A 17,410-nucleotide genomic window follows, 5' to 3' on the forward strand; every position below is an offset into this window, starting at 1 on the left:
TTCTGAGGCGTCGGTCCGCTCTGTGTTTACGTCTTTGTGTGGAACCCGTTTACCTGCTCTTATTTGCTGTTTGGTGGTTGTTGAAATAGTTTTTGAGCTTTATCGCTTCATTCAAGCTACTCACCTCTCTCTATCCACCTGCACTTTCAACTGGACCACAGCCAATCAGAGAGGTCCCGCCCTTGACTATATCTGATTGGTTTAGACCACGATAGGGGCATAATGTGTGTCTGTGGTTGACCACACGGAGACTTTCAGAGTTGCGGAAACTTTTCCTTTTTTTTCAATCAGATGTAAAACACAATATTTATGGGTGTTTTAAGTTGTAAATCGAACACGACAGGAAGGATTAAAGGAGAAAACATACATTTTAATATAGGTTTAAAATATATTTTGATGAACTCAGGAGTCATTTTGTAAAAATATATCTTTTAAAAATGTGTCACCAGGACTGTGAAAAAAATGCTTTTAAATTTTGTTGACCCTATAAACAATTTAAAGTTATACACAGAAGTTTCATACAGCTTCACTTTAGTACAATAAATTCTGAGTTTGTATTAGCAAAACTAAATCAGGTTGGAGTTCAGTATGAGTAAATATACTAATAGCACTTATAATAGTATATTATATACTATAATACACTATAAACTTACACAGTTAGATAAAATGGTCCAATAACATAAAGAAAAATCTCAAAATGTATTAGTTCATACTAACAAATTATATGTGTTATAAGATTTTTACATGTTACACGGATTTTGGAGAGATTCAGTCCATACATTAAAGGGTTGAAGAGCGGTGGGCATGTCAGAAAGTAAAGTGATAGAAATATCCTCAACATATTTGGTGAACTGTTCATGTTAAATCTGCTCTGCAGTATTTCAAAGCAGGCTCCAAAGGAGAAGTTGAGCAGAGAAGCGAGGTGAGGCGTGCAGGTGCTGACGGCTTTCTGTCGAGTCTGTTTGGATCCAGAAAAACAGACTTTCAGGATCCTCATGTAGGTGTACAGGATTACAATTAAAGGCCCAAAGACTGACAAGGCACAAACAGTGAGTCCATAGATGTTATTCAGTGTGGTGTCAGAGCAGGCCAGCTTCACGATGGAATGGTTGTCACAGTACACTTTGTTTATAATGTTTCCACACCGTTTTAAAGGAACGATCAAAGGCAGTGTCAGGAAATTCAAAAGAAGTGGTGGTGACCATACCGCTACAATGAGTTTAGTAACTTTGTTAGATGTCATCAGTTTGTTGTATTGCAGAGGACAACAGATAGCAAGATACCTGTCATACGACATGACTGCTAAGTTTAAAAACTCTATACCTCCATAAGAGTAGACAGAGAAAACCTGCAGGAAGCAGAGAGGAGCAGAAACAGTGTGAACATCAGAGAGGATCTGAACCAGGAGGGACGGAAACAGCCCTGTGCTACCATACAGCTCATTCACAAACAGGCTGCACAGAAACATGTACATAGGTTCATGTAAGCTTCTGTTCACACAGATAACCACAATCAGCAGGAGATTAGATCCAAATATAAACACATACAGAGACATGACAATAGTGAAATATAAGTACCTGAAAGTCCCACCGTCAAAGTAGGCACCAAGTATGAAATCTGAAAGCTGTGTGGAATTTTTCATGAGCCTTGTTTTCATTCAGTTACTATTGTTCACACGAAAAAACAGTTCTTTGCATTTTGGTGTTGACTTGACTGGAAGCTGTGAGGCAGCTCTTTCAAACTTGTGTTTGTTTCGCATGACGTAGAACTAAAATTTGAAGCCCAATTTGAAACAACAACCAGTCACAACTTACAACTCAAAGCCTGAAACGTTCAGTGAGTCTGAGTCAGCTTCAGCCTGCTGGAGCCGCTGAAACTCTGCTTAGGCTTCTTTAAAACGTTTAGAAGATGCCCACAGCAGTGTGACCTCATTATGAAAGGTCACACTGGTTAATATTCATGTCTTATTATTGGCAGACAAACAAACAAATAAATGCTGAATGTTGCATGGTCGTCGTCCTACATTTTACTGTGCTTTCTTAAAAATATTTTTAGTGGTTCATAGTAGGACTGCAATTATCAATTATTTTAGTAATTGATTAATTTAAAAAAAAAAAATACAGGTCTTTCAAAATTAACTGCTCATTTGTCAAAAAGAAACAAAACAACCCATTTGGATTCACGTGTCATTATTAGATTCAATTTTTTAAATAAAACATTTTCTTAAATGCAAAAATATATAAATACTTTCAAGTAGGGTCAAATAAGATAAGATAAATGTGCAGCCTAGACTAAGGCACAACAAATGAATCTTTACTCTGTGTTCTTACATGTGTGCATGCTTGTTTAAATGTGTGCCTGAATAAATGAGTTTGAGTCTGTTCGTGTCCTTTAAAGGAGAATGTGATGGCTGCAATGAAGAAAAGCGAGTGTGTCAGCATTGTGAAGTTTGCCCTGTGCTTTGATGCTGAAAACAAATGTTATGATGGTGTATACCTTCATTAATATTAACAATAATTCTGTTTCCAACCTAAAATCCCTCAGGTCAGTGACTCAGAGTTTTACTGGCCCGTGTACATTTTTAATGGCTTTATTAGATTTTGAAAAAAGCTTTAATTTTTATATTTTTAAATATTACCACAATTTAATTTAGATACTATTTAATAGAATTTCACCTTGAAAGAAATATGGTCTAGTACACCGCATGCCCCCCTTTAGGCTCCCCCTTGATGGCTTCCATGTAAAATTGGACAGCGTCCTTCAGGCTTCATTAGGCTGTGTAATTTAAACATGCATCAGACTAAGTTATCAATTCATTCATGTATTTTAATACTATGGAGCCCCGCAGGGGACTTGGGAGAAAAAAAAATTAAGACGGACTTTTGCGAGATCCCGAGTTTGTTTTCCGAGATCTCGCAAAACAAACTCGGGATCTCGCAAAACTTTTCCGAGATCTCGCAAAACAAACTCGGGATCTCGCAAAACAAACTCGGGATCTCGCAAAACTTTTGTGAGATCTCGCAAAACAAACTCGGGATCTCGCAAAACAAACTCGGGATCTCGCAAAACAAACTCAGGATCTCGCAAAACAAACTCGGGATCTCGCAAAACAAACTCGGGATCTCGCAAAACTTTTCCGAGATCTCGCAAAACAAACTCAGGATCTCGCAAAACAAACTCGGGATCTCGCAAAACAAACTCGGGATCTCGCAAAACTTTTGTGAGATCTCGCAAAACAAACTCGGGATCTCGCAAAACTTTTCCGAGATCTTGCAAAACAAACTCGGGATCTCGCAAAAGTTGAATTCCAACAATGGCGGCAGCTACTTAGTTGTAATATTACTCTTTCTGGGTCACAAAATACACTTTTAAGATATTTTGAGGCGTGAATGTAGCTGTGTAAACGTCAGATACCTGCTCAGTTTACAAGACATCACATATTTGCAAAAGTGCTCCGACGTTTTCGGAGATCTGACACCCACTAGCTCGAAGCTAACGGGAGGTCGAGACCTACTACAGCCAGGAGGAACACCGCTCTCGCGGCACATCGTGCCTTGACCTCCCGGTCGGCTTTGAGCTGGCGGCCTCCGAAGAATGCGGCTAAAACTTTTGCGAGATCTCGCAAAAGTCCGTCTTAATTTTTTTTCTCCCATGTCCCCTGCGGGGCTCCCTATAATACAACTTCTGGAGCTTTGCTGCAGATTATTTGTAAAATGAACAGCGGTGGATGGAGCAGCTACAGAGTTCGCTTTTCTTCATGTCAGAGTTTGTTGATCAGGGGCTTTGTTGATGGACTCACACAAGCTTTTACCAAGTAAAGATTTGAATGGTGATCACAGGGACTGTGACTGTTTTCTTTCACTCAACCAGTAACAGCTCCGCCTCTTTACTCGTGATGGTGCATAAACAGACTCCGCCTCAACGTTAAACTGTGCCAGTGTTACCATCACTGCTGTTGTTGTGTAATCAGTCTTTTTGTTAAAAACTGGGGGGTGGGCTCAGTATTGTCAGACTTTCTATTCACACACTGCTCCCGAATAAGTTTGTATTGCAGGTCTGTTTTAGTTGCAAATGTGGGTGAAATGCTGGTGTATGAGTCTCCATTTGAGCTGCGGCGTTTCCCCAGTTAGACATGTCTCCATGTCTCATTTGGTACTCTTGTCTCTGTGATTCATGTTCACTCTGTCTTCCCTGTGTGCTGTGTCTCCTTGTTTAGTTGGTTTCTCTGTGCCTATCTTGTATTTCCTGTTTTACTTTGAAGGTCTTGTGTCCTGGGTTTTCAGTTTTGCTTCCTCCTCACTTTGTTACATCAGATTAGTCCTAGCTGTGTTTCTCTCCTGCTTCCTATTCCCTCACTACTGAGTGGTAGTGGTGTGTATATAAGCCCTGTGTTTTCCTCTGTCCGTTGTAATTTTCCCAGTTTCCTAATTTTAGTTCCATGTTTCTAGTTTGGGTTAGCACTTTTATATTTGGCTCTTGCATGTGCAGCAATAAAGCTCTTTGAGTTTACTTTTCTGTTTATGAGCCTGCATTTGGGTCCTACATCATGCCTGCCACAGCACCAAACATGACAAGAGGACTCTCCATTTACATGAACAAATCGGAGTCTATTAGATAGATATGATGCAAACCACTGCCACTTTTCACCCTGCTGATATTCTCTGGGTCTGTCCAGATCCCCTCAGCAGACACGAAGTGACCCAAATACTGAACCTCCTTTCTCACAGGCTGGCACTTAGAAGGCTTTAACTTCACGCCATGCTCCCGAAGCCGATCGAACACCAGCTGCAGTCTTTCCAGATACTCATCAAAGGTTTTGGAGAATATGATGAGGTCATCAAGATAGATTAGAAGGTGGGTGAAGTTCATATCACCAAAGCAGCAGGTCATGAGTCTCTGAAAGGAGGAGGGAGCATTCTGTAATCCAAAGGGCATACGATTTGCTTCAAACAGCCCCATAGGGGTGCTGGCCACACCAACTTAAAGACAGTCCTCCCCAGATTCCACCAACATGTCTCCTGCCACACCAGAGGAGACAAGACTTTAGACCATGTGTATTCCAACCTGGCTGGAGCCTACAAAGCCACACCCCTCCCCCACATTGGACAATCGGACCATCTCTCCCTGTTCCTCACACCTCGGTATTCACCACTCATCCAACTTGTGAAACCTGCTGTGAGGACAATTAAAGTGTGGCCAGAGGGGACAGACGCAGTGCTCCAGGACAGATTTAAAAACACAGACTGGAATATTTTCACCCACACAGACCTGGACCAGTACGCCTCATCTGTACTGGATTACATCTCCAAAACCACAGACAGTGTCACCACCCAGAAACGGATCACCATGTACCCCAACCAGAAGCCTTGGATGAACCGGGATGTTCGTCTCCTCCTGAAGGCCCGCAACACTGCCTTTAGGTCAGGAGATGCACACGCCTACAGTACAGCCAGGGCTAATCTAAAGAAGGGCATCAAAAAAGCCAAACACCATTACAAAAGGAAGGTAGAAGAACACTTCTCCAACTCCAACCCCTGATGCATGTGGCAAGGACTCCAGACCATTACAGACTACAGGACCACCAAACCCTCCCCCGCATCCTCTGATGTCTCCTTCCTCAACGAGCTCAACAACTTTTATGCTCATTTTAAGCGAGGGAACCCCACAACCACAACCAAAGCAGACATGACGCCAGACCACCAACCTCTGACTCTCTCCCCCACCAATGTAGGAGCGGTGCTGAACAGGATCAATGTCCACAAGGCTGCAGGTCCTGATGGCATCCCCGGGCGTGTTCTCAGAGCGTGTTCTGGGGAGCTTGCAGGAGTGCTCACAGACATATTCAATCTGTCCTTGGCCCACGCTGTGGTACCGGCCTGCTTCAAATCCACCTTATATCTCACTTATCTTAACTGCACTACTGTATAGCTCTGTGTAAATAATCATTCTGTACATTCGATAATTTTTAATCCTACAACTGTTTACAACTTGCATAGTTCACATTTCTGTATAGCTGTATATCTCAGATTTCTGTAAAGTTATTTATTTCATATTCTGTATAGTTTTTCATATTTATATCCTGTTCATATCCTGTACATAGCTTGTACTCACTACAGCCTGTACATACTTATAGTTATAGAATGTTCACAACATACTTCATACCGTGTACATTATAACATAACATAATAGACCCATTTCTGTAATATACTCACATATCTATATTATTGCTAATATATATTGTAATATATCTATATCACTAAAGCACTTCTGGATGGATGCAAACTGCATTTCGTTGCCCTGTACCTGTGCATGTGCAATGACAATAAAGTTGAATTCTATTCTATTCTATTCTAAGTATCATCCTCGGTCAATTCAAAATAAATTTGAATGTCATCCGCGTAGCAATGATAAAAGAGTTTGTACTTTTCAATAATACGACCAAGGGGTAACATATATAGAGAAAACAGCATAGGACCCAGCACAGACCTCTGAGGGACACCACAGATAACGGGGGCAATGGAAGAGGAGTAGGTACCCGCATGGCAGGGAAGGACCTCTGCATTAATTACATTAAATCCCTCCTTAATAATGCGAGATGGGAGAATGTCGTGAACAGAATTTGAGTTTTTTAGATGATCAATAATTCCCTTAAGGGTAGGAAGTGACACTGGTTCAAACTGAGCAAGTGTCATAGAGCAGCGTAAAGCGGGGGCTTGGCACATCCCCGAAGCTTTTAAGGCTCTTAAGGTGGAGATTTTATCAGTGAAGTGATTTAAAAACTGCTCACAAAGAGCCGAAGAAGCCAGCCACAATGCTTCAGGATAAGGGTTAACCAAGGAGTTAAAAATATTGAATAAAACGCATGGATTATGACTATTATTAGTAACGATGGCTGACAGAAAAGCCGCTTTAGCCATCTTAGCAGCTGGGACAAGGGACACCTGGAGCCTATCCTTTTTCCACCGCCTCTCAGCTTGGTGGCAGGTATGGCGTAGGGCACGTGTAGAGTCATTTAATCAAGGTCGGGAACAGCATATAGGACATTTCAGTTTTGAAGGGGCCACAGAGTCCAGTATGGAGGTGCATATAGCAAGTAGGGAGTTGGCAAAGTCATCAAATAAAGACTGTGTGATGCCATCCGTATCAGGGAGAACAGATTCAGAGAAAGACACATTCAGCCACAGTCCCAGGATCACTGAAACGGCCAAGGCGTCGAGGGCCCCCAGGGTTCAGATCAGTTTCGTATAGATCAGCATGAAAAATGACTGGAAAGTGGTCAGAAATCCCAAAGTTGCTAGTGTCCCTGACACCAATGTCCAATCCATGAGAGAAAACCAAATCAAGTGTGTGACCTTTAGAGTGTTTTGGAGCATTTACCCTCGGAGTAAGATTAAAAGAATCAGCTAAAACCAGAAAGTCTTTGGCAAGCCTGTCGTCTTTACAACAGATATGAATGTTAACCAGCAATAAGAAGACGGTCATAATTTAAGCAAATAGATCCTAAAAAGTCAGCAAAATCATTGATAAAAGTCTTGTTGTATTTCGGAGGACGGTAGACCACAACACAAAGAGCCAGTGGGGGGACCAGCAAGTTCCAATAATTGTGCTTCAAAGCTAGCAAACATTGGCGAGGGCAGCTGCCGTATCCGGAATTTATTCCTAAAGACCACCGCAAGTCCTCCACCCCTACCCGAAAGCCTCGGTGAGCTGAAAAAAGCACCATCTAGGGGAAGGAGCTCAGAAAAGGGAAAGGACTCACCAGGACGAATCCAGGTTTCTGTCAGGAGCAGTAAATCCAGACCCGTAGTGGTAAAAAAGTCATTCATGATAAAAGTCGAGCCGACGAGCAGGTCACTGGAAGGGCTGGGTATGCTTGACTTTCAGCAGGTTAAATCCATCGATGATTGAGCAGTCTAAAAGTAAACAGCGTGAACCAGATCGAGAATCCATCTATGTTGAGATGGTATCACTGACGCTCCAACACGGTTCCGGCCTGTAGGGGTCCAGCCCATAAGTATGGAGTGGGCGAAGACTTAAAAGAGTCAGCCGGTCATAGGAAATCGAAGCAAAGCCACCAGAATAGCATATGAGCAGAAGGACAAAAAACAACAGAAGACAAGGACGTAGACAGAGACGGCAAACCGAACACACTGGCGCCATCTTGGGTGATAGTGGCAAGTCCTTTCTTTACATCAGCAAGAACTCTGGCAACCGGAATGTCTTGGGTGAGCTGCAGGGAGGGGTGACCTTCATTTAGGTCTGTATAAGTCTTTCTTTGCGGTCCGGCTTTTATTTTGCACATTAAATCCATCTCTTTCCCTGCTGGAATGTGTACCTTACGGCCAGTGTAAACAACGGGGCCCACTGTGTCATCCATATCACACTGTTCAGTGCTCCCAATCTCTAGTAGGGAGGTGTACCACTCCGGATGAGTCTCCTTGACCTTGAGAAGGAACTGCTGGCCGTAGGTTGCCTGGAGGTGGCTTCTGGAGGCACGGAGGACATTAGTTCCCACCAGAGATGGGCAGTAACGCGTTACTTGTAACGCGTTACTGTAATCTGATTACTTTTTTCAAGTAACGAGTAAAGTAAGGGATTACTATTGCAAAAACGGTAATTAGATTACCGTTACTTTCCCGTAGTAACGCTGCATTACTGCGTTACTAAAACCGTGATTTTTTGCGAGAATGTCTCACGACAGTGACATAAGCGAGTGCGACGTTCGTGACAACAGCTGTGTGCAGATCAACAGTGAATCACATATCGAGTGCAGGAGAGAGTATGAGCGTGCAGCGTTTAAAGCGTGGAAGTACTGACCTTACTTTGAGTTTGATTCCATAAAAAGTGACAAAAACATTAGTGTCCGCTGTGCGTGGGAAGAAAACTTCTTTTTACAGCGAAAAAACCCCTAAACTTCCAAACAAGCACCGAGTAGCTACGACGTAATGGGAAACTCACAGAGAAACTCGCGGATTCTTCCACTTACCGCGGCACACCTGCACCAGGGTAAACCTCCGCCTACCTACTCCTGCTTTACAGGTGAAAATAGAGCAACAGCACCGCTGAGTCTTTGACTTTATTTATTTTCTGCTGTGTTTTACTTGCATCTATTTGAAAGACTGAGTGTAAACACAAAAAATATTTTATTTTATGTGCTGGAATGTGCAGAAAATAGGTTTAAATATTAAACTAATTTATTCAAGTCAGAGAATGTTGCATATAATTAAATTTTGCTTGATGCATAAAGTTAAAAGATTAAAACTGATAAAACAAGTTTTAAAAAGAGACTTTTCCATTTGATTACATTTTGTATGATGGATTATGCAGAAAAAGTAGAATTGGGCTGAAAGATCTATCGCTTTATCACCTCTTCAGGTTGTAAATCGTGTTTTTAAAAAGTAACTAAGTAACTAAGTAATTAATTACTTTTGAAAATAAGTAATCAGTAAAGTAACGGGATTACTTTTTTGGGGAAGTAATCAGTAATTAGTTACTGATTACTTTTTTCAAGTAACTTGACCAACACTGGTTCCCACAAGCAGGGGAACAGAGGAGCGGTACTCTGAGTTAGTGACAACAAAAGCAGGCACACCCTTAAACTCTCTCCCCATCAATTTCAGGTTGATGTGTAGCACACCATGGTAGGTGACACTCTGGCCACTTGCATCTTCCATGGGTACTTTTGAGGGCTGTAGCTTTTGTTTATGGAGGGTGGTGTGGCTACGCCAGTACTGATGTGTAATACTGGTTATCTGGGAGCCAGAGTTGATGAGTGCCCTGCACTTCATTCCATTGACTCCCACCTCCCCCTCATTCCTGGGACCCACTAGGGGAGTGCTCTCTCCTTCATCACTTTTGTTCACCTGCAGTATGGTGACTTGCTGCTCGCCCATGGTTGCCCCGGTGACCATGGGCTTTACCTGTTTAAAGGCTGAGCTGAATGAGTGTAAATCAATCAATCAATCAATCAATCAATCAATCAATCAATCAGAACTTTATTTGTCACATGCAAGTTGCCCTGCAGTGAAATGGGACACCCCCCGACCTTACATACACAACAAAGACATCACATGGGGAGACAGGTCGGAGATCAGTAGTATTACGGAAAAACACTGAAATGTACACTACAATGGGAAAGTCCAAGAGTGAAAAAAAGAGACCTCTACTCATGCTGGGCTCCTGGAAGGACAGCATGAGAACAGAAAACAAAAAAACTCCTCTGCACAAAAAGCACATAAATGTCCACAGCACAACATTATGGAGCACGTGACAAGCAACAGGGGTGGGTAGGGGGTGAGGAGTAATCCGAAGCAAACACAGCAGCCATCCTGCCCTGTGCTATTATTCCAGCGCTGGGCCCAGACCCGCCGTGTTCTCCAGGAGGGAATAAGCATCGAAGGCGTTTGGAAAGGGAGGGGGGATGAGTGAATGTGTATCAGTGTATGTGTATGTGTGTTTCCAGAGTTCAGCTGAGACAGTGTCCTTCGCCCTGCCAGGCTAAGTAAACATTCTTCCAGCCAACCCAGCTTGCATAAAATGGGAAGAACAGTCTAACTACAGTTTGTTATCAGGGTGTTTTTGTTCAGCTCCAGCCTTGAGACCGCAGCTGGGGCTGAAGGGGTAGCCGCATCAAGTGATGGCAGTTTTTACTTTAGTGCAAACAGCTCATGAGAATTTCAAAGCTGTTCTAACAGTCCGACACTGGTCTCTCAATCTCCCGTTGGAGAGCCGTGAGCTTCTCCATGATGTAATCAAACTTACACTCCGTGATGTTGTCATTCTTGTGCTCAAAGAGCCGATTCTGAGAACTCACGACCACAGTGAGCTTCTCCAAGATGTATCCAGTTTGCGCTCAGAGGTGTTATTCTGAGTATTCACAGCAGCCGTAAGCTTCTCCAAGATCTTATCCGTGCTGCACTCAATGAGCCCATTTTGAGAACTCACGCCTCGTCCCATCGTTTCAATCCCACCGGGCAGCCTTGTGGGGGTTTTAACACTTTCTTAATACTTCGATAAGCCAGGGCCAAGCCAGCTCAGAAGAACCAGCAAGAACTCAGCAAGAACCCTGTTATCATGGTTCCGAATAGGTAGATATCTTCAGCGTCTTCGATCGACAGTCCCGCCAGGCACGCGACCCTCCAGTTCTGCCACCCGTCCATCGTGTATCCGGCAGGGAAAGTCCCTCCAGGAAACTCAGGCTCACCCGAGCCCAGACTTCTTGTTGAGAAAAGGGTGTCACAATTGCATTCAGGGACCAGTTGATCAAATCCATAATTCCTCTTTTAGGTTTTAGAGAACAGACTGTGAGAGAGTGTTCCAGGGAAAAAGTAATTTAAAAAATCACGAGACAAGACAAGCACATAAGAGGCTAAGCAGGGAAGATAAGGGAAAGGAGAGGAGAAAAGTGTGACCACCTTCGCCGAGAGGATCGTGTGTCCATGTCTGATCAGGCCCTGGGAGCACTGCTCTGCAAACCCAGGCTATATGTTCTTGCTTCCCACACTGGTAGCATGTGACCACTGACATTGGGGTTGTAGCCCCAGGAGGTGGTCGGACTCTCAGCGGGGTGGCAGAGGATGGAGCAGCAATTCTCAATTCAAGGTGGTTCAGCTCGGCCATCTGCTCCTCCTGGCTCAATGCTAATTTCTTTGACTTGTTTTGAGGCTGGAATCTTTTTGTTTCTTTCGCTAGATTTCGGAGCTCAGCCTGTAGCTCACGGAAACTCAACAGCCGGGGCTTCATGGGTGAGATCCTCGCGTACACATCCTCATCATTAAGTCCCCATATGAACTGCCAGGTGAGTTTACTGTCATGGTCAGGGAAAGGCTTGCCTCCTCTTTGGTTTTCTTCCAGTGTTGCCTCCAGTGCTATCGCATATGAACAGGCAGACTCCCCCGACCTCTGAGCACGCTCGTAGAAGTCAAGCAATAGATCTGAGGAGCTCTGTGTGTCACCGTACTCTGCCCTCAGTTCTTTGAATGCCCTTTCAGGTGTTTGGTCATGGAGACGTAGATTCAGGACCAGGTTTTTATGGCTTCACCAGTTAGGTGACGCACCACGGTGGAAAAGCGGAGGTGAATGGGGGCAGATATTTCAAAATGAAACATGTACACATACTCCTCACACTCTCATCAGACAGTACAAGAACCTCTTAATAAACATAATATATGCTTAGCTTAAATGACAATCCGCTATTTTACACAGTGGAACACTTTTTTTTTTTTTTTTTTTTTTTTTGGCCTGTCCCGTTTGGCTCTTTTGCCATCAGAATTGTTGTCTAAAGGCAAAGAAAGATGCCCAACGGATTTACTTTACCAAACTGACCATCCCAGCCTTGCCGTAATGGTCCATTTGATTCACCTTTTATTGTTTATTTTATTTTCACTTACTGAATACGGGACAGACTTGACTGGAGGAAAGAAGGGGAGAAAAAAAGAGGGAAAGAGAAACAGCTGAGAAGAGGGACGGGGGAGAAGGGCAAAAGACAAAAACCAACAGAACGGGCAGAGAAAAAAAATGCATATATCAATCACCTGGATCACCTGCTGAGAAAGAAAAAAGAAAGCAAGCAGAAGAGAACAAGAGTAATAGAATAAACAGCATCACAATGATATATGGGAATATGACAGTAAATACTAAATGTTAAACATTATTGTGCAGCACATAAGATCAACAGAACACAGTGTGCTTTGAGGTAGGAGCCAAAAAGGGTGTAGTTTGTGGGTGTGATCACCCGTGTGTACACCTGTGAGCATGGACGCGCTTGTTTTTTGTTTTTTTAAAAGGTTCCTTCATGTAATGATCTGCTAGAGGGTGTGGGGGGGCCACAGCCCCGTCCTCCAGGGCGTGAAGCAGGTGTGGAGGAGATCAAAACTCCAGACATCCAGAGGCCCCCAGAACACAAGAGACCAAGGAAGACCAACAGAGGGGCAGCTGCGCCACTGTCCCGGAAAGACCTGAGGAGAGTCCCAGATGAGGGCTCACTCAGCAGCCGCGGAGCAGAAGCCAGGGGGAGTTGCAGTGACGCGCCCGTGAGCTCCGCCGGCAGCCAGCTGCGCCTGAGTGACCGAGCCCCAGGCCGAGAGGCCGGGGGCACCCCACCTCCGAAGTGGCCCGAGCGAGCCCCAGGCTCCAGGCCCCGATAAGCGGCCGCCAAGGAGTGAGCCGGTGTGTACCTGGACGCCCATCCCCGGACACAAAGAACCACCAACGCACCGATGTCTGAGGGGGTCCGCCACTGGCAGGGGAAGTGGTGGTAGGGGGAGATAGGCCTCCAAACCTTGGAGGGCCTGAGATGTCCCCAGAGAGGTGGCGCCTGACACCCAACCTGACAAATAGACACAGAAATACAGGCACAGACAGACACAAACATCCATTCCCACCCTCATGCTCTCATATGCACTTACTCCACACTCAACCAACGTGGAGACAGACATAAAGAGACGTTGTACACACGATCACACTCCCCAAGCGTACTCTACAAACCGGGTCTAGGTGCCCCCGCCCCTGGAGGGGGGAACTGCACCCAGACCCAGGTGGTGTTTCCCTTTTCCCTGCGGTGGGGGGAGGCAGACCGCCCCGACTCCGCAGCAGCAGGAAGGCTCCACACTCCAGACCGCAGTCGGACGGCCAACTCCTCCTCCTAGTCCTAGCCCCCCTGCTCCAGCAGGTCGCAGAGAACGGGGGTGAGAGAAGACTCCAAACCTCCCTCCACCCGCTCATTGTAGTGTTGATGCATGTGTGTTCTAAGGTGCATTTAAAACCCAGGAGGGCATGGAGCTACCTGCCAGAGAGCAGCAGGTAAGCGCATGGTCCCTCCTGCTAGCCCTCAATGTCTACGTGTATTTAAAATTGAGAGGTGGGCAACGATGCCAGGGGTGGGGTGTACACCCTGATGGTACTTTGGACTCCGTGTATCGTGCCCACCCCCAAGATCCTATATGTATGTGTAATGAGAGTGTGAGTAATGTGAATGTCTAAGTTGTGGGATAAAATTGAGGCAGAGGCAGCCAGAAGGGGACAGAGGGGGGGGGTAGCCTCCTCTGCACCCTGGTGACATACCCCTACTCCAAGGCCCTGCATGTGTGGGTGGTTGTGGTGGAGCGGGAAGAGGGAGGCAGCTGGAGATGGGGAGGGAAGGAAGGGAGGGGCAAGTGACCCCTCCCTGGGGCCAGCTCCCCCGCTGACCCCAGTAGGCACCCCCATACTCCGCGACCCGCCAGGGAAAGGGGGCCCAGGCCCATCCAGACCGGGCCCAGTGCAGCAGCGCCTCCCGGCCCCACAGAGCCCGGGACAGTCCACCCAACCCCACCACAGAGAAAACTGCACCCACCCCACCATCCACTCATCTTCCAGACTACATAAGACAATAAACACCCAGGCTGAGATCTTCCTCCACCTCTCCTGTATCTCCCCCTCCTGCAGAGGCAGCTCCTGAGGAGAGGAAAGCTCCTGCAAGATGTGACAATCTCCCCCACCAGTTGAAGAGCCCCCCAGGTGGCTCGACGCACCGGCGGCACCCTGCTCCAGGGCTGGGCCCCCATGCACCCACCCGCCCACAACCCCGGCAACACACCAACCAGGACCCAAGCCCCCGAGGCCCGGTCCGGGTCCCAGCCCAGAGACGGAGCGCCCCCAGAACCTCACGCCCATCCCGGACCCACCCAGGGGCAGCCAGGCTACCAGGTCAGTAACCCACGTCCGTCAGCACAGACCCTCCCCTAGCCCCGCTGCACGCAGCCGCGAGGAAACAGTCACCGGAGAGCCAACAGAGCCCCTAACCGGACATGACCGCTACCCCGGGTTGAGCCCCCCAAGGAAGATGCCTCCGGGGAACCCCCCGACGCCCTAAGCCTGTCCCTACCCCCACACCAATCACAACAGTGAAGGCGGGACCAAACTATGACCCCCCACCCCCACTAGGTGATGGAGCTGATCAAAGGAGCCCAGAGCAATTGATCTGATGTGGTGGCAGAGGCTGTATCAAGACTAATGTAATCTAATAGATAATTTCTATATTGGTTAGAATTAAGATTATTTTTATTTTTCCAGTTCATGAGGACAGTTTTCTTGGCTATGCATAGGGCAGTGAAAACCATATGGGCGATATTCTTTTCTGAAGTGACATTATCTAAGCTGCCCAACAAACACACTAAGGAGGAAGTTGGAATGTTACATTTCAGACACTTCGATAAGTCTTCACATATCTCGCGCCAAAACTTCTGAACTGGTGGACAGAACCAAAGAGCGTGGATATAATTGTCCGGTGAATTGGTTTGGCAGTGTGAGCAGTTGTTGGTAGACGTAAAGCCCATCTTGAACATCCGATGACCTGTATAGTGCACTCTATGTAATATTTTGTATTGAATTAATTGAAGACTGGGATTTCTAATTAGATGAAAGGTTTTTAAGCAAATTTTTAAGCAAACACTTATTTTTAAACAAAACCAATGCGGTACGCCACTGAAAGTGCTTACTTTTGCAAATCACAGTAAACACTGAACCAAGATGGCACCCGCACGAACGAGAAACCTGAACTACGGTAACCTACAGAGGACAAATGGTCAAAATTACTTAAATCTACAATGTATATGCAGCTCAACAGAAAAACTGGAACGCGGTGGTAGAAGCTTGCCGATGCGTCTTGGGAATGACGGATATGGAAGGTACCTGCTACAAGGATTTGCTGCTGCTTTTGCCATGATAGATCAGAATCAGAATCAGAAAGGGTTTTATTGCCAAATGTTGAGCAGGTTTACAACATTAGGAAATTGCTGCGGTGCTTCAGTGCAAACATACTGTCATAAAAATATAAAAATAAGAATAAGAATTAAAAGTGCTAAGTGGATAGATATATACATGATATATACATGAGTGCAGGTGGTGATCAGTGCCAAACATGGAATGATGCAGTGAACACAGCGTAGGGTCATGTGTTAGTGGTGGGAACAGTCATAAGGTTATTGTTCATGTGTCCGACAGCAGAGGGGAAGAAACTGTTCTTATGGCGAGAGGTTCTGGTGCGAATGGACCGGAGCCTCCTGCCTGAGGGGAGCAGGTCAAACAGACTGTGTCCAGGGTGAGAAGGGTCAGCTGAGATCCGAGCTGCACGCCGCAGTGTCCTGGAGGTGTACAGGTCCTGCAGAGATGGGAGTCTGCAGCCAATCACCTTCTCAGCAGAGCGCACAACACGCTGCAGTCTCTGTTTGTCCCTGATAGTGGCTCCAGCGTACCACACGGTGATGGAGGAGGTGAGGATGGACTCGATGATTGCAGTGTAGAACTGCATCATCGTCCGTGTTGGCAGGTTGAATTTCTTCAGCTGCCTCAGGAAGTACATCCTCTGCTGGGCTTTCTTGATGACGGAGGTGATGGTGGGCTCCCACTTCAGGTCCTGGGTGATGGTGGTACCCAGGAAGCGGAATGAGTCCACAGAGGTGATGGGGGTGTCAGTCAGGATGATGGGGGGGAGTGGAGCTGTGTGCTTCCTGAAGTCCACAATAATCTCCACTGTCTTCTGGGCATTCAGCACCAGGTTGTTGTGGCTGCACCAGGACACCAGACGTTCAACCTCCCTCCTGTAGGCAGACTCATCCCCGTCCGAGATGAGCCCAATAACGGTGGTGTCATCTGCAAACTTGATTAGCTTGACAGACTGGTGGGTGGAGGTGCAGCAGTTGGTGTACAGGGAGAAGAGCAGAGGAGAAAGAACACAGCCCTGAGGGGAGCCGGTGCTGATGGTCCGGGAGTCCGAGACATTCTTTCCCAGCCTCACATGCTGCTTCCTGTCCGTCAGGAAGTCAGTGATCCACCGGCAGATGGGATCAGGCACATTCATCTGGGAAAGCTTGCCTCGGAGATGGTCTGGAAGGATGGTGTTGAAGGCAGAGCTGAAGTCCACAAACAGGATCCTGGCGTAGGTTCCTGGGGAGTCCAGATGCTGCAGGATGAAGTGTAGGGCCATGTTGATGGCGTCATCTACAGACCTGTTGGCTCTGTATGCAAACTGCAGGGGGTCCAGGAGGGGGGCCGTGAGGGTCTTGAGATGGGAGAGAACTAGGCGCTCAAATGACTTCATGACCACAGATGTCAGAGCCACGGGTCTGTAGTCATTTAGTCCAGTGATCCTTGGTTTCTTGGGGACAGGGATTATGGTGGAGGACTTGAAGCAGGCAGGCACATGACATGCCTGCAGTGAGGAGTTGAAAATGCCAGAAAACACTGGGGCCAGCTCGTTTGCACAGTGTCTGAGGGTGGCAGGAGACACACCGTCTGGGCCGGGAGCTTTTCGAGCATTCAGACTCTTAAACTGCTTCCTCACATCTGCTTCATGAATATGAAGAGTTGTGGTGGGAGGAGGTGGTGTGAAATCCTCTTTTGTGTGGGGTGAGGAGGCGGGTGTTGCAGGTGA

At 46.2% G+C, this 17,410-nt stretch overlaps 1 protein-coding gene across 1 annotated transcript; it reads right to left on the reverse strand.

The window, feature by feature from the left end:
- Nucleotides 1–712: 712 nt before the first annotated feature.
- On the reverse strand, nucleotides 713–1,642 carry LOC308401020 (olfactory receptor 2A14-like; the record flags this gene model as incomplete). Its single annotated transcript, XM_080889086.1, has 1 exon — nucleotides 713–1,642. One exon carries the CDS (start codon nucleotides 1,640–1,642, stop codon nucleotides 713–715), a length of 930 nt encoding a protein of 309 aa, XP_080745212.1.
- Between the last annotated feature and the right edge of the window lie 15,768 nt (nucleotides 1,643–17,410).

The sequence above is a fragment of the Rhamphochromis sp. 'chilingali' genome, assembly GCF_963969265.1.
Source record: "Rhamphochromis sp. 'chilingali' genome assembly, chromosome: 8".
NCBI lineage: Eukaryota > Metazoa > Chordata > Actinopteri > Cichliformes > Cichlidae > Rhamphochromis > Rhamphochromis sp. 'chilingali'.